At 38.9% G+C, this 18,495-nt stretch overlaps 2 protein-coding genes across 2 annotated transcripts; one reads left to right on the forward strand and one right to left on the reverse strand.

Moving 5' to 3' along the window:
* The first annotated feature begins 54 nt into the window (after positions 1-54).
* LOC141802423 (uncharacterized) lies at positions 55-10,323 on the forward strand. Its single transcript, XM_074685976.1, has 2 exons — positions 55-599; positions 6,262-10,323. The coding sequence occupies exons 1-2, from the start codon at positions 431-433 to the stop codon at positions 9,432-9,434; spliced, it is 3,342 nt and encodes a 1,113-aa protein (XP_074542077.1). The 5' UTR covers positions 55-430; the 3' UTR covers positions 9,435-10,323.
* A 3,641-nt stretch (positions 10,324-13,964) lies between these two features.
* LOC141802440 (uncharacterized) lies at positions 13,965-16,368 on the reverse strand. The gene is made up of 2 exons (XM_074686002.1): positions 16,076-16,368; positions 13,965-15,332 (listed from the first exon to the last, which is right to left on the reverse strand). Exon 2 carries the CDS (start codon positions 15,330-15,332, stop codon positions 14,280-14,282), a length of 1,053 nt encoding a protein of 350 aa, XP_074542103.1. The 5' UTR covers positions 16,076-16,368; the 3' UTR covers positions 13,965-14,279.
* Between the last annotated feature and the right edge of the window lie 2,127 nt (positions 16,369-18,495).

Below are 18,495 nucleotides of genomic sequence, written 5' to 3' on the forward strand. Positions count from 1 at the left end.
CTATAGTTGGTTTGCTAACCGCCAATAAACCTCAAAGAAGAAGAAGAAGAAGTTCCCACGTTTGCAACAACAGGACATGCTAACGGCTACTTCTGCTTGGCATTAAGAAGGCGTTTTCTTTCTTTTTGGATCGACATTGAGTCACATTTGTCTTGAGAATTGCTGAATTTTGTTGAAAATCGGAGTAGACGTTTGACGACTAAGGAAATACGAGTTTGTTTGTTTTTTACCGCTTTTCATAAGTTTTTTTTTTTTTTTTTTTTGTGGTAGAGCTCGGCAGAAAGTGTTCACACACTCGGCCATGTTGGCACGCTCCCCCCCAAAGTCAACCTTTTTCTGAAATGCTCCCGTCAGACAACACAGAAAATCCCCTTAGAGAAAGACACTAGCTTTTAGTTTTCTATTTTGTACTCGACTCTTGGATGAAAAGATGTCCAGATTCAAGGATCTTGAAGATTTATTCGAGCGGCGGCTGCTCGCTGCAGTTATCAGTGACATGGACGAACAAAGAACACCGTCTGGATACGAAGAGGAGCTCCAGCGACAAAGTGAACTACTGGATGTGATTTTAATACCTGAGATAAAGCTGCACAGAGCAGGTTGGTTTCTGAACATGTGTGTGATAATGTCTTAGGGAATCGAGCGAGAAATCAGTGTTTAAAGGCGGAAGCTCTGACGTAAAACTATATATGCGTTAATGTGATTTAAGTCGTGATAAAAGCCACTACAGATTCCTCTAGAAATGCGGAGTCGAATGATAATCTGCTGTGTCGAAAAATAGGTTTATTCAGGTTTTCATCCTAGTTTGGTTCTATTAACGAACATATATTGGTGAGTGTGTGTCAAAATATCATCATCAGATAAGTTTTTCATGATTATCTGAAACCATTTTGGGAAGATGCATCCGCGGAGAGTCGTCAGTCAAAGACTTCATTCTCATTTTTAAGCAGAAACTCCAGTTGATCTCTGCTAACACTAATGTAACGTCTCCGGTGGAAGTTGTTTCAGACTTTCTGAAACGATTTCCACCGATGAAGGCTTTGCCACTCGTGCTTGTCATCCCCCAGGAGTCAAAAAATCCATCTACAGTGCAATAAAGTACGATCAAAAACATCAAAGACTGCTAATAAGTTAGCACGGATGATATATCCTCCATGCTAACAGGCTAACTGCAGTGCTACATCAGTGATGTGTTTGTGAATGAGTCGTTCGGGAAAAAACGAAGCACATGGGCGATATTAACCGAAATGAATTACTGACTGAACATGGCAACTCTTTTATGAAGTTGAGTTACGCTTTTCTTTGTTTTATATATCGATTTATAGCCGACGTCATCAAAATCGTGCGTGCAGGTTTGGACCGAGGTCAAGCCAGCACACAAGTAGAAACACTCGGTCATGCAAGCCCACACGTTGTTTTGTGGTGAGCGAATATATGGTACATTATGGTAATGGCGGCAAACGCCTCATTTCAAAGTAAAAGCAATCAGACTGATAGAACCAAATGTGAGGATTAAACTCAGATAAAAATCAGCTAATTCTGATGTGGAATTTCGCAATAAAAGCCTTCTAAACTTTCAAATCTCACTGTATTTTGTCGATAATTAGATTATAAATATTTAAAAATCTGTAGTTATATCTGGACCATTCCACTTCGATTTATATATTGGTCTTTGTCAGTGACGTCATCTACAAGCCCCTCCCGCCATTTTGGTGGGTAAACGGATGTAAACAATAGAGGTAAACAGAGAGGCAGTGAGGAGCTCTACGATTATATACAATGTTAAAACTAAAAAAACAAAAGCCAAACGAGCTGAAACCATATTGAGATAAGCTGATGAAAGATGCCAGGGAAGTGGTAAAAGTTACTCCAGATCGTTTCCTCTGAAAGTCCACCTGCGAGTTCACACTGGAGAGAAACCATTTAAGTGTGACAGATGTGACAAGTGCTTCTATTACTCTCAAGGTTATGATGAAAAAATATAGCAGAAATGAGTGATTTTGCAGAGATTATGTTCCGCGCTGAAGCTCTCTTGCCATGGCCCCCACTAAGTGCGGCTAAAATCAGCTGGATCTAAATAACTTCTGAAGGACTCTGAGCTGCACAATGTTTGTCTGAGTGAGTATATGAGCATGCACACACCTATAAATGAGGTCCAGGTGTCAAAAAACTAGAGTTGCCCTTTAAGCACGGCACGGTTTGGATGGCCAGTGTGACCGCGCTCTCAGACATAGCTGTGACAGCTTCCAGTCTCCACTTCCCTTTTCATTCATATTTCATAACACATGGTTTACAGTAGGGCTGGACAATTAATTGGATTTTAATCGTGATTTCAATTTTGCCATCTGACAATCATAAAAACAATATAATTGAAGAAAAACAATTAATATGCCACACAGTGTAGATGTATGCTAGTTCCTGTACTTCATAGCTCTTCTGTGTTCCTTGTGCAGCCACAGCGAGTGTGTGTGACTTATGTGGATCAATAATACTGTATGTGCCACTTGCTGGTTGTTTAAAGTTGTGCTTAAATCAATACTGAAGTTTTTGAATAAATGAATAATTGTGAATATTAATTGTGATTTCAATATCACTTAAAATAATCAGGATTCTTATCTTTACCATAATTGCCCAGCCCTAGTTTACAGAAGGCATTTGAGTGGGTGAAAAGCCTCCTATGCGCTGCTCCAGTTCTGGCCGCTCCGCGCCCTGAAAAATCTTTCCAGCTGTTCGTGGATGCTTGCCATGAGGGTGCTGGTGCTGTGCTGGCTCAACAGCATGTTCTTAGTATCTGCAGACCCATGAGCTATTTTCACAAAGAGCTCAGACACCAACTCAATTACTCTGTAATTCCATTACCACATGCGACCATTTTTTCAGCGTGTGCCAGTAAAAGTTTCACATGGTCACGTTCATGCAACTGTATCTTAATGCTTCCTCTTTCACAGTCACTGTATAATTGTATATTGTATAAGACATTGTGGATTGAATTCTCCCTCTCTTTCACTGGCTCAGTCAGTCTCCTCCACCTGAACTCTCCTGTTCTGAAGAGAGCTGTCTCGTACACGTGCAGTGCGTATGCACATCACACACCGAAGACAGACGGATCTTTACAATGACATGCGTTTCACTATTTTAGAGTCAGCCTTCTCACAATAAGATTCACTCTGCTTTAAACTTTCCTTATTGAAGAAGATGCTATGTTAGAGCATGTCAGAGCTTATGTTAGATAGATCAGGGATGGATCAAATTTTTAACCAGTACAAGAGTGACTCGTGACATGTCGTGTCAACACGGAAAAAAAGAAAACAGCTGAGGCTCTGATAGACTCTTTCTTAACGAGTGCTGCATCATTACCTGTCTCTGTCTCTGAGGTGTCTCGAGCGTTTTTGGATCAGACCAACTAAGAGAGAGGGGGCTGGATAGTTTTTGAGTTTCGATACAACGCAGGAGTACTGGACTTGCCCTGACTTATAAAAATATTAGACATCACAGGAGCAAACTTAAAGTTGGGGGAGAATCAGGAGAAATCACAAGCCAGGAGAACAGCCGGAGAAAGAGTTAAAAAATGGGAGACTCCCTCCATATTCAGGAGTGTTGGCAGCCTGTCAGCACTCTGGATTTCATCTTGTGGCTGCTCTGCACCAATCAGCAACAGTTTGTGTGTTCAGAGCTTGTAAAACAAAAAATACTTCATTTTTCTTTGATCCTAAACTTGCATTAGGTGTTTTGTATATAGTTTTTCACAGTTTTTGTTGTTTTACAGTAAATATTCAGAAAATTTCAATGTCTGCTTTTCTTTTTTGAATGACCTCATAGAAATGTAGAACTTCATATTACAGTGAAAAATGAGTCCACAGTGAGATAAAATGTGACAGAAGCAAAAATTAGCCTGAATGCCAATCAGCTTATCTGGGGTGCTACAATATGTAGATTCTATAAAGATGGAACCACACCACTTTGTTCCTGTGTTCCTTATGCCTCAGGGTACCTGAAAGTGTGTTGTTTATACTCCCACCTTATTCTGGGAATGTTTTAAAATCAGAAAAAAATAATTGTTTTTTCTCTTTTTTTCTAAAAAATAACAGCTTTTAAATTTTGTCACACTGCATAAAGACATAACTGAGTTACATCAGCCTACAGCCATGGTTGTTCTGAATCTATGGAGGTGCTGCACTTCACTTTACAGAGAAAAATCACACCACAGTGAGTAAAACTATGACTGAAGCAAAAATTGCTCAGAAAGTGCTTGGAATTCAGTACAATTTTATTTGAATTGGTCATTACAATAAATTGCTTGTTAACTTTTGTTTTTGTTTTTTTTGTTTTTCAGGGCTGTGACTTTAACACGTTAATTAGATTAATTAATTACACCGCACATTAACGTGTTATAAAAAATCAACGCAAGATTAACTCATTAGCTACCGGCCATTTTCAGCGCATCTTGAATGATCTTTTAAGACCCAAATAATAATGTTTTCTATGACCATGTAAACACCAAAGCTACTTAAGAAGAGTGGACTCTTTTCTTTTATGTCTCTCTTCCTGTTTTTGGTCCAAAAAACAGACAAATCAAACTTTTTTGATCGTGTTCATCTCGGGCGTTCCATCCTTTGATCCTCCTCTCCATGATCTCCGCCGCTCTTTCTCTCTGAACTACAACGACACATCCTCAGTTGGAGCGTGAGCTGCCTGAATTTTCCTGACTTGCAGCGTCTCTCTGTGTCTCTGTCATCTCACATTTCTCCTCATATCCATGCTGAGCTCTCATCCAAAGAGCGCACCGCTGTCACCCACAGTAGTTTAAAAGCAGGATTTTTATTGACAAGCTCCACCAGACCCCGCCCCCCTCCGCTGAAAAATATAATTTACTTCTATAAACGCAGTAAACAGTAATCGAATGTCAATGGCAGGGTACACGGACATTTTAATTAATATTGTCCAGTTGAAAAAAGAATATACAAATCTTCACTTTTTCGTGTATTCATTCAAATACATTTATTCACTCATTAGTCATGCACTATTATTTTGTAATGCCTTAGAATTCAAATTCTTTATGTGGGGACCATAAGCAGATATAAGATTAAAATGTGATTAATTAGATCAATTAATTACAAATCCTGTAATTAATAAGATTATTTCTTCAATCTCCTGACAGCACTATATACCACATTAAGGCTGATGAATGTACTTGAAAGTAGTGTCCTAAAAAACATCTTCTGAACAAAACAAACAGGATTTTGTTATTTAAAGGTGTGCATGAGATTATTCAATGATTTAGTCATCTACCAAAATCTGTTTGAATTGAAGTGTTGCTTCTGATGTTGAATATTGATGTGATTAAAATGTGATTAATTACGATTAATTAATTACAAATGGCATAATTAATTGGATTAATTGTTTTAATTAAGTCCCCCCACTAGGTTTTTTTTGTCTCACTCCTGTTTCCCTTTTTTAATATTTCAATTTTTGAACTGGTCTTGACATTTGGACAAGGTGTGTATGTTTCTGTTTTAGCAGCTTTCATTTTGCAGCTTTTAGTGCACTAAGTTCACAGCTCATTGGCTTATGATTTGGGACTGACCATTCTCAGTATGATGGCAAGCAGAACTAAATGTTCAGCCATGTTTCACCTTAGTGATTTCTGATTCCCAGGCAGAGCTGTAAAGAAAGACAGAATAATTCTATGAACAAATCTTTTGAACTTTAAACAAAGTATTAAATTGATTCTGCACTGTAAAGAGCTGTTTTTCCCACCACGAGTGGTGTCATTTTTTCGTTGTTGACTTACTGCCCTTTACTGGTTGAGTAGCATGATGCAGTTATCTTCCCTACCCATTTTTCACTCTGACTGACTCAAACTCACTTTAGGTTTTTTGTCTTTCTTGAGTACAAATGGCACTTTACATTTATATTTAGAGGCTGTTGGGACACAGCTTCCCTCAGTGCTGCTCTTGCCCCATGTGTTCATCACCGCACATGCTCCTCCTAAAGAATGATCTAATTTCTCTAATGCTACTTTGAAATTAAATTAACTATATCTTTGGTTAATAGATGTGTGTGAACAGGTGAACTCCACCTTCAGTTCTTTCAGATCAATGTCTCAACAAGCAGGAGGCTCCTGTAATCATTTGTCCAGTATATGAGATTGTCATAACAGTTCAGCAGCAGTGCTGAAAATAAATACCTGAGTCTTTTTCTATCAGATTTTCCATCAGGAAGATGATCTAATATCTATTATTTGTTCACTGTGTCCTGCAGATGTTCAGCTACTAATGGTGAAGAAAGAGGAGCTTCCCCCTGAGCAGCAGGAGAGGAGCCCCTATCCAGACCAGGAGGATAATGAGTCCCCATTCATTAAAGAGGAACAGGAGGAACTGTGGACTGGTCAGGGCAGAGAGCAGCTTCAAGAACTGGAGGAGGCTGATACCAAGGTCCTGTTTCCTTCAGTCCATATGAAGAGTGAAAATGATGAAGAGGAACCTCAGTCCTCACTGCTTCATCAGAGACTAACTGACCATATGGAAACAGCAGCTGGTGGAGAGGACTGTGGAAGACCAGAACCAGAGAGGAGCTCAGATCCAGAAAGAAATTTACAACCAGAGATTGAAGTTCAGACTCAAAAGCTGTACAGCTGTTCTGAATGTGGTGAAACATTTACCCTTCAAAGATATCTGAAACAACACATACTTCGTCACACCAGAGTAAAACCGTACATCTGCTCAGTTTGTGGAGAAGGATTTTGCAGTGTACATCTCCTGGATGTACATTTCAGTGTTCACACAGGGAAAAAACCTTACACCTGTCCTGAATGTGGTGAGGGATATCACTATCTAGCTTCCCTGGAAAAACATATAGTTATACACTCAGACCAAAGACCTTTCATCTGTTGTAAATGTGGGCGTGGATTTCTCAGTAAAATCAGTCTGGTTAAACATAGGACTGCTCACTCGATTAAAAAACCTTACCGCTGCCGTGAATGTGGTGACGGGTTTAAGAGTCAATGCGATCTTTCAATTCACGTTATCCGTCACAAAAAACCCACAAAAAAACAAGAAAATCTCACAAAAAGACGAGAAAAATTAATTAAGAAACGAGAAAAACTCACAGAAAAACAAGAAAAACCATTCCTCTGTCATGTATGTGATATAAGATTTAGCTGCAAAGAAGATCTGAAGGAACATGGATCGAGTCACTCAAATTTAAAACCTTGTCGCTGTGATGAATGTGATGAAAGAAATCTGACTACACTAATGGAAAGTCACTCAGACATGGTGAGCAATCACTTAGAAGAAGAACCTGATGTCCACAATGGTGTTAATGAGTCCCCACTCATTAAAGAGGAACAGGAGGAACTATGGACTGGTCAGAGAAGAGAGCAGCTTCAAGAACTGGAGGAGGCTGATACCAAGGTCCTGTTCCCTTCAGTTCATATGAAGAGTGAAAATGATGAAGAGAAACCTCAGTCCTCACTGCTTCATCAGAGACTAACTGACCACATGGAAACAGCAGCTGGTGGAGAGGACTGTGGAAGACCAGAACCAGAGAGGAGCTCAGATCCAGAAAGAAATTTACAACCAGAGAATGAAGTTCAGACTCAAAAGCTGTTCAGATGTTCTGAATGTGGTAAAACATTTACCCTTAAAAAAAATCTGCAACAACACATACTTCGTCACACCAAAGAAAAACCTTACATCTGCTTAAAGTGTGGAAAAGGATTTAACAAAAAACGTAACCTGAATGTACATTCCAGCATTCACACAGGTAATAAACCTTACACCTGTCCTGAATGTGGTAAAGGATATAACCATCAATCTTTCCTGAAAAAACATGTATTGAAACACTTAGCTAGTAGACCTTTCACCTGTGATAAATGTGGTCGTGGGTTTTTTAAAAAATCAGGTCTGGTTTTACATAGGTTGGTTCACTCGAACAAAAAACCTTACCGCTGCCCTGAATGTGGCGACAGATTTAAGCGTGAGCGTGATGTTTCATGCCACATGAAGCGTCACGAAAATCTCAAAAAAAAAACATTCCTCTGTCGTGTATGTGGTATAAAATTTAGCTGCAGACAATATCTGAGGGAACATAGATTGACACACCCAGTTTTGAAACCTTGTCGCTGTAATGAATGTGATGAAAGAAATCGGACTGCACTTATGGAAAGTCAACTAGACATCTTAGGTGATCACTTAGAAGAAGAACCTGATGTCCACAGCGATGTTAATGAGTCCCCACTCATTACAGAGGAACAGGAGGAACTGTGGACTGGTCAGGGCAGAGAGCAGCTTCAAGAACTGGAGGAGGCTGATACCAAGGTCCTGTTTCCTTCAGTCCATATGAAGAGTGAAAATGATGAAGAGGAACCTGAGTCCTCACTGCTTCATCAGAGACTAACTGACCAAATGGAAACAGCAGCTGGTGGAGAGGACTGTGGAGGACCAGAACCAGAGAGGAGCTCAGATCCAGAAAGAAATTTACAACCAGAGATTGAGGTTAAGATCGAAGCCTCCCTGGATACTGGATCAGAGATTGAAGATAGGGCAGGTGACTGGGAGGAGACCAGAGACAGTCCTAAAAGATTAAAGTCTGCTGCAAACAATAAAACAGAGACTGTAGAGTTACACAATCGTCCTGAATCTCTTAAAACCAATCACGTGGTTTCTCTCCCAGAAAAGAGACCTTACATCTGCTCGGAGTGTGGAGAAGGATTTGAGAAAGACCTCGATTTGAGAGGACACATGTTAGATCACTTTAAAAGAAAAACTTACAGCTGTCCTGAATGTGGGGAAGTATTTAACCTGAAACGTCATCTGGCCCCGCATATGTTGGTTCACTCAAAAGAAAAAACTTACAGCTGCTCTGAATGTGGGAAAATATTTAAACGCAAATCAAATATGACTAAACATAAGTTACTTCACTTAAAAGAAAAAACCTTCAGCTGCTCTGACTGTGGAAAAAAATTTAGTCGCAACGCTGACCTTACTATGCATAGGTTTGTTCACTTTAAAGAGAAACCCTTCAGCTGCACTGACTGTGGTAAAAGATTTTGTCGCAACTTAACCCTGGTTGCACATATGGTTGTACACAAAAAAAAACATTTCACCTGCATTGACTGTGGTAAAAAATTTGGTCGCAAATCAGACCTGACTACACATATGGTTGTCCACACCAAAGAAAAACATTTCAGCTGCGCTAAATGTGGGAAAAAATTTCATCACAAAAAAGACCTGACTGCACATATGGTTGTCCACACCAAAAAAAAGCGTTTCAGATGCACTGACTGTGGTAAAGAATTTCGTCACAACTCAACCCTGTCTGCACATATGGTTGTCCACCACGAAGAAAAATGTTTCAGCTGCACTAAATGTCCCAAAAAATTTTTTTACAAAAAAGATTTGACTGCCCATAGGCTTGTTCACACCAAACGTTAGGAGTGCTCTGGATGTGGGAAAAAAGTTAAACACAAACTATATCTGACTACACATCATGCGTGCTCACTCGGTAGGAAAACAGTAGAGCTGCTCTGAATGTGGAAAAAGATTTAAGTGCCAGAAAGTTTGACATGTTTGTTCATAAAGTAAGAACACTTCTTTTCTTCTCACTCCAACACACAGTTGGGGGGTAAACCTCAGCTGCTCTGAATGAATTGAGTTAAGAAGTAATAAATTAATGAATGAATTAAGTTCTTAAACTGAGTACTTTATCTAATAGGCACTAATAGTACAGTGCTGTTCTACACTTTTTTTTCCAATCCAATGTTTGTCTCTTGTTTTTATACACGCATCTACAGCATTGATTTTATGAGACACTATAACCGTTGCATCCTGAAAGTACTGCCAGTTCTTCACTTTTTCCACATTTTGTTATGTTACAGCCTTATTCCAAAATGGAATAAATCTTTTTTTTTCTTAGAAATTCTACACACAACACTCCACAAAGGTACTTTGATTTATTTTTTTAATCTATTTGTTTGAAACCTTGTTTGTTTATTGTAAATAAAAAATACTACGACATCAAATGTGCATAAGTATTTCATTATGTATTAATAAGTATCCACAAGTGGAAGTATTGTTTCGCTCACTTATCTCACTGAGTTGTTGCTCCGTTCTGGAGGGATGACGCCTGATTTACATCCTGTCTCCTAGAGATGCTGGAAACCGGTGAGGGTTATCTGGAAACCCCAGTTTGGTCATGAACTTGTCATCTTTGAGCAAGGACAGGGCTGTTAATGATAAACATGGTGGCAAAAATTCAGACTCTTTTTGATATAACTTACTGCTCAAACGGTGTATGTATTTTTGAGAGTAATACAACTGGTTGAATCAAATTTTCTTGTTTGTACTTACTAGTTTTTCCATCCAGCTCCAAAGTCAAACCTCTAGCCCAGAGTTAACACATAGCTGAATAATATAGTACTTGATGGGGAAGATAAGCTAACAGGTCTGTGAGAGCCAGAATTCTTGCAGGTTGACAGGTGATCAAATACTTCTTTCATGAAATAAAAATGCAAATAAATTTTTTAAAAGTACAATGTGATTTTCTTAATTTATTTAGATTCTGTCTCACAGTTGAAGTGTAACTAGGATAAAAAGAGACCTCCCCAGCTTTAATTAAAAAAAAGAAAAAGTTTTGTTGGATTACTTAAACTATTCAAGTGCATGTCACCATTAGATATACAGAGTAATGATTAACACAATAAAAGGTTGAAGGAAGTAATTTTTGTTGTGATGGTGTTTTGTAACCATGAGTGAGGAGGGAATGCAGTGGATATGAGACTCTGCTGTACATTGGGATGGGGACATATGCTGTCTGTGCTCCACATGGCACTGACTGCCTGTCAGTCCTCAACAGTACAGACTGTCTGTGCTCTGTACATAGCACGTACTAGATAGCTATGCTTCATGACACGGACTGACTGTCTGTGCTCTATATGTCACAGTGAATCTTTTTTAGTTAACTTTGAAATAACACTACTGGGACAGCATTTTGATTGGGGTGCAGGGATTCATGCTGTGAAACACAGGAAGTCCATCTGTAGCTCGTGTACAGACAGTCTATGGCATTAAGCACAGACAGGTGATCTGTGGCATGTGGCACACAGACAGCAATTCTGTATCATGAGGTACACAGATGCTGGTCTGTACCATTGAGCAAGGGTAGCTAACTGGTGCCGTGAAGCACAGACAATCAGTCTTAATTCATCAAGCACATACAGCCTGTGCCTTCATGTACAGCAGGGTCTCATATCCACTGGGTTCCCTCCTCACTCACTGTTACCAAACAACAAAAAATTACTTTGCTGAAACCATTTTCCTGAAATGTAAAGAAGCAGTTTTTATGAAGTTTGGTTACAGAGAATATTTGATAAAAAGTTGGAAATTTTAGGCTAGCTTGTCTAAATTTTGAGTTGGATTAATACAAGGTGATGATTCAAAATGAATCAAATTACTAAGCACATGAGACTTAAACCCCTGATGTTAGTCCAGCATTAAACAGTTTTTGAAAAATCTGTTTGGATCACCAATGGAAACAGTTTTACTAAGTCTGACCAATAGTTTATTTTTACAGTGCAGTGAAGTTAAAGTCTGTTACTTTTAGCATTAAAGTCAAACCTCCTTAAAGCTTTTATTTATTTCGTCATAACTCAAATCATTTGAGTGAAATCACTTGTTTCAATTTTAAAACAGTGCAGTTCTTGCCAAAGACTCCAGTTTCATTTTGATTGAATTAAAAGTTACAAAGGGCTCGATCATAATTTTTAATGAAACTCTCCTGAGAAGGTTTGCTAACAAACAACTTCTGGGTTAACAGTGCTGATCAAAGGACAGTTTATTGTAAAACACATAATTCTTGCAACCATGATTGAGGAGTGTTTAAAGTAAGACTGTGTGGTGTTATTTTTTATCATCACTGCAAAGTCACTCCACAGTACTATGATTTAACACCAGCTTAGAGTTAGAAACTGTAAAACAAAACCAAGAATTTAACACTTTACTCCAAAATGGCCTAACACTGGAAGTTTAAGGGGAATTTGCTGTGTATGTGAAAAGCTGTCTCTCTGCTTTCACCCCCAGTTCTTTGTGTTTGCTGATCGGGTTGAGTTTTTTAAGGGAGAAGAGTCAGAGGGGGAGAACACAGTCTATGGACAGCTGACTGTCTCCTGTCACTTTAAAGACCTAGATCCAGCAGAACCTAAAGGAGCTGATGTCAAACTGTCTTTCTGTTTCTGAAAGTCTTTTAAAGAAAACAGCTCCCAAGTTTAATTCAGTTTCACCCACACACACACAGGGCATTGTGCCAGCTTTATTGCACTTACTTAATTCATTCTGAGTTTGAGAAATATATCAGCCTTATTGTCTTTTTAGACAGGTTGAGAGGTTTACAGAAAAAGGGAGAGGGCAAAGGAGGGGAAAAATGGCGCAATGGTTGGCACTGCAGCCTCACTGCAAGAAGGTTACCTGTTCAAATCCCCACCTTGGCCGGTGGGCCTTTCTGTGTGGAGCTTGCATGTTCTCCCTGTGCATGTGTGGGTTCTCTCTGGGTACTCTGGCTTCCTCCCACAGTCCAAAAACATGCTCACCAGGTTAATTGGTCTCTCTTAATTGTCTGTAGGTGTGAGTGTGTGCATGAATGGTTATCAGTAGTGATGGGTAGATGAGGCGTCATGAAGCGTTTCGACACATTGCCAAACTGTATTGACACTGTGTTGATACTGTGTCACTGAATACTGACACCTGCTGGACTTTAAAAATCCCTACAGGCAACCTAGTAAACATACTCAACTGACACTGATATGATGACCTAATATATACAATAATATCATTTAAGTCATTGTATTTAATATTGTATTATTTCCTTTCTTCATTTAAGTTTGAATTATCTCTGATATTTGCAGATACAGTCAATAAATAATGTGAACATGTGTCATAACGTGAAAATCTCAGTAAACATGTTGTGAATGAGGATGCTTGTGGACTGGAAGTTTTTCATTTACAAATTTTTATGAAAAAAAATATTTTCTTCCAAAGTCTTGAAATTCAGTCATTTGAGGGCTCAAGGACCTGAACCAGTTCCCCGAACCCTTCACACTCTACAATGCTGAGGGGCTGGCAGTCCTTCAGGATGAAGTTCAAAACAGCCTCATCAAGCATCTGCTTTCTGGAGGCTTGATGGTTAAAAAAGAAGTCAAGAATAAATTAATAATAATTACTTATCAATAAAGCAACTGTGTGTACGTTTTAGAGTGGCTGTACACCTGACTTTAACCCGGGTGTATCAGGGACTTCACTCTCATGCCTGGCCCTAATGCCTCAGCATTGAAGATGTGCTTTTATTTAAATAAGATAGTTCTGTCGAACAAATGCGACATTTAACCTGCAGAAAATAATATTAATAGTAAACTAAGAGTCCCTTTGAATTTTTTTTAAATTCAGATAGATCAAGTGGAAACTCTGAGAGGAACAGGATGAAACAAGGATGTTACAACAAATATCTTATTTTCGGTCATGACATCAAAATGGTCCCACACGGCGGAAACCTTTCTTTTCTGTGCCATAATTATTGACGGATTTCACGGTGATCACGTCAGATCGGATCTGAGATTTGTTTGGCCGACACATCTAGTTGACAGATGCGCTTAAAGACGGTTTGGCGCGTCAGTTTCACTTCGAAACAGTTCCAGTATCGGTCACGTGACCTTCTTAAAGCGATACGCGCACTGACACGGGTTTTGCTCTATGAGCTCGACGCATGCGCCGACGCATCGGTGTTGCCGGACCCATCACTAGTTATCCGTCTCTGTGTCAGCCCTGTGATTGACTGGTGACCAGCCCAGGGTGTACCCTGCCCCTCTCCCAATATATATATATATATATATATATATATATATATATATATATATATATATATATATATATATATATATATAATCTGTCCTGTCAAAGTGGGCTATGTGTAGTATGGCACTGTTTTCTATGTAAAATAAGACTCTTAAAAACTTGACCCCTAAAACCACCTCTGCAAAAGTACACTTAACTGCCTTATAGATGAAGATGTATGTATATATGTAAAATGTTTACTGTCACATTTATTTGAATATGTTATACACTCTTACACACTTTGAATGACTTTTAAATAATGACTTTTGTATAACTAAACACAAGGACCAATGCTGTAAACCCCCCCACCCCCAAACTGTGGGATGCTGTGTGGAGCTCCAGAGTCAACTTAAGGGGTAATACAACACCACACTCAGAGCAGCTGAGCAGTGTCCTTTATTAATGACAATCATGTGTCATCAGACTTCTTTTTTGTCTAAACCCTCTTCCACATTCAGAGCAGTTGAAAGGTTTTTCTTTTGAGTGAACAAGCATATGTGTAGTCAGATTTGATTTTTGGTTAAATCCTTTCCCACACTCTGAGCAGCTGTAGGGTTTTTCTTCTGAGTGAACCATCATATGTGTAGTCAGAGTTGATTTGCGGTTAAACTTTTTCCCACATTCAGAGCAGCTGAAAGGTTTTTCTTTTGTGTGGAAAAACTTGTGTCTGCCCAAAGCTGCTTTGCGAGGAAATCCTTTTCCACACTCAGAGCAGCTGAATGGTTTTTCTTTTGAGTGAATAAACATGTGTGTACTCAGACTTACTTTCTGGCTAAATCCTTTACCACATACAGAGCAAATGAAAGGTTTGTTTTCTGAGTGAACAAAAATGTGTCTGTTTAAATCTGTTTTCCGAGGAAATCCTTTTCCACATTCTGAGCAGATGTAAGGTTTCTTATCAGAAGGAGAAACCACATGATTAGTTTTATTAGGCTCAGGACAATTTTGTAACTTAACAGTCTTTGCTCTTTTGTTTGAAGCAGACTTTATCTTTTTAGGACGCTCCCTGGTCTCCTTCCAGTTGTCTGCCCCATCTTCAGTCTCTGATCCAGTGTCTGAGAAGACTTCAGTCTCTGATCCAGTCTCTGAGGAGGCTTCAAGTTTAACTTCAATCTCTGGTTGAGAATTTCTTTCTGGATCTGAGCTCCTCTCTGGTTCTGGTCTTCCACAGTCCTCTCCACCAGCTGCTGTTTCCATATGGTCAGTTAGTCTCTGATGAAGCAGTGAGGACTGAGGTTCCTCTTCATCATTTTCACTCTTCATATGGACTGAAGGAAACAGGACCTTGGTATCAGCCTCCTCCAGTTCTTGAAGCTGCTCTCTGCTATGACCGATCCACACTTCCTCCTGTTCCTCTTTAATAAGTGGAGACTCATTACCCTCCTGGTCTGGATAGGGGCTCCTCTCCTGCTGCTCAGGGGGAAGCTCCTCTTTCTTCACCATCACTAACATCTGCAGGACACAGTGAACAAATTTTAATGAGATATTAGATCATCTTCCTGATGGAGAATCTGAAAGAAAAAAAACTTGGGATCTTTATTTTCAGACTGCTATTGAACTGTAATGACTATCTCATATACTGGAGAAGTTGATTACAGGAGCCTCCTGGTTGTTGATTTCCACCCCAACGCGTTGACAAACACACAACCACGTGCGCACATTTTCACACAAAGACAAGCTCATTCCAGTACAACCACCACAAGAAACATCAGCCAGCGTCTTCTCTGTGAAGATGCAACACTTGGAAATGTAAATTGATGTAAACTGTAAATTGGCCAATAAAAAGAAGAGAGCACAACTAAACTTCATAAATGAACGACTCTTTTCAGTCAGTGATTCGGTTCAGTTAATTTACCCACATGATTCGTTCGTTATGAACGAATCGTTCACAAACAACACATCACTAATGTCGTACTGCAGTTAGCCTGTTAGCATGGAGGACATTCAGTCCGTGCTGGTTTTGATCGTGCTTTATTGCTCTGCAGATGGATTTGTTGACACTTGAGAGGAGAGAAGCGCGAGTGGCAAAGCCTTCATCGGTTGACGCCATTTCAAAAAGTCTGAAACAGCTTCAACCAGAGAAACACTGGACCACATTAAATCATATTTAGTTTTAGGTCAGAGCTTACGCCTGTAAACCTAAGCTTCTGGCTCGGTTCCCCAAAACATTATCACACACATTGTCAGAAACCAACCTGTCATGTGCAGCTTTATCTTAGGTATGAAAATGACATCCAGTAGTTGTCTTTGGCGCTGGGGCTCCTCTTCGTTTCTTTGTTCTTCCAGGTCCCTGCAGATCGCCGAAAGCATCCTCCGCTCGGATTGATACTTCAAGATCCTGAACTTACCATCACATCCAAGACTCGGAGAACAAAAAGAAAACTAAACGCTGATGTCTTTCAAGAAAGGGATATACTGAGTCGTCTGACAGGGAGCATCTCCGAGGAAGGTTAACGTCTTCTTCTTCTGTGGGGTTTTAACATGGTCGGCACCCGATAATTGAATTGCCGCCACCTACTGGATGATATTAGTCATGAGCACCAAGATGTATGTGCTGTTTACCACGTGCTCCTATTCATAACTTTATTTGGAAATGTCTTAAATTTTATTGCAGAAAAACAAAGAAATGTAGAAACAGGCCTTAACGTTTTTCATGTTTGCATGCTTGTTTATTTTTATTTTTACATTTATTTCTTTTAATTTATTTTATCTTATTGTAATAATGTACCCCACTTGGGAACACAGATGTAAACAATCAGTGGATTATAGTGACTTCCTCCAGTCTTCAACTCAGCTTTAAACTTTGGCTCCTCTGTAATTCTGGTTTGATGTATTAGGGATAATGATGCCCAAAAATTAAAGTAAGGATAGGGATTTATATGTTCTTAGTACTGTTTTCTGTGTATTTTCTAATATCCTCACCAATATACCATGACCATCGCTCACCATGCATAATTCAGAGTAATAGTTTACTGTTAAATGGTTTTGTGTTTTTTTGTGTATTTGTTTTTTCCTTTTTTTTTGGAGTACTACATTTCTTTGTGTACATTGTATTTTTTATAGTTTTTTTCCTTTATTTTTCCTTTTTTTTCTATATCTTTTTCCTACTCAGTGTTTTTTTTATCTCTCTCTGTATGCCGTGTTTACAGTAGTTTCTTTCCCTTTGTAAACTGTTTAGATAAATACAGGCAGAATACAGGAGATTGGCCTGAAGCTTTCCTGAGATGTTATGGTAGCCCAGCTTGGTCAAAAAGCAGCATTCAGCTCATATGTGTTACTGGGTCTGTTTAAGGCAGGGTTCTCCAACTCCTACCCTGGAGGGCCGAGAGGCTGCAGGTCTTCTTTCCAACCAAAAGCTTCACCACATGATTCCACTGATTTCCTCACCTTCAAGCAGAGAGCAGGGACTAACCAGTGAAATCATCTGGTGGAGTTTTTGGTTGGAAAGAAAACCTGAAGTCTCTCGGTCCCCTAGGGTAGGAGTTGGAGACCCCTGGTTTAAGGTGTTTCAGAAAACAGCACTGCTTTTTTGTTTGCTTTTTTTTAACCCCACACACAAATTGTGAAATGTGACACTTTCTGGGTACTGACAACCACAGCTCTCATGATTGTCATGTACATTTGTTTGGGGAGGGTTTGAGCTCCCTCTGCTGGTGAAAGTCTGTAACTTCTACATGAAAAATATACTCTGTATACAAAAGTCTTTTTTTTAATTCCACCCAACAGCCACTGAGGCAAAGTATCAGTTTAACTTTTCTAAAAACAAAAATGATGGTATCATCACTGTGATTGAGAGAAAAGATATCAAGTCTTATCAACAAGAACCTTCAGATGTTTTGGAGGAAAGCAGCAGAGGAAAATCCATGATTGATTAAAGCAAATTTTACCACTTCAGTCCAGGTTTTATCTTTTATGACAGCTCAAAGTCTAATTTGTTGTGACCGTTTTTCCACAAAAAAAAGGGGCAATGAAAAGTTTCAAACAAACTCTTTCATAAAAGGCTCAAAAGGCCACTCTTGCACCCTGGGTTGTGGTGTCCCTTACAAAAAAGAAGCATACTTCAAGTTCATTTTATTAAGTATACTGAAGTAAAGGTAAAGTGTATTTTTCAAGTACACTTTTTACAGCAAGTGTACTAATAATAATATACTAGTAGTTTACTTACCAGTGTACTTTTTCAATACTTATTGGGACTAAATTGGCCCATTATAGTTTAAAAAAGTATACTCTAAGTATTTTTTTTAGGTTAAAAGAAGCAAACTTTGTGTAAACTACTAGTTTGTATTCAAGTTTTATTTTGTACTGCAAGTATACTACAACGAAACTTACACGTATACTTTAAATTTACTAGTTCTATATTTTTAGCACACTTTTCAGTTTATGAAAGTATACTGTGAAGTGTACTGCTGGTACACTTTAAGTCCACTAATTATATGATAGTAGTCTACTTTTAGTTCATAAAAGTATACCAAGAGAATACTAAAAGTATGTTGTCAAGTTAAGAGTAGTAAACTTTGAGTACACAGCTAGGTCATATTAAAGTTTTTATTAGGTACTGCTACAATACTACAAGTATTCTGCAAGTATACAACTTATAAACTTCCAAACTACTTTG

The sequence above is a fragment of the Halichoeres trimaculatus genome, unplaced genomic scaffold (assembly GCF_033239565.1).
Source record: "Halichoeres trimaculatus isolate MK-OKI-2021-1 unplaced genomic scaffold, fHalTri1.1 fHalTri1_scaffold_13, whole genome shotgun sequence".
NCBI classification, from domain to species: domain Eukaryota; kingdom Metazoa; phylum Chordata; class Actinopteri; order Labriformes; family Labridae; genus Halichoeres; species Halichoeres trimaculatus.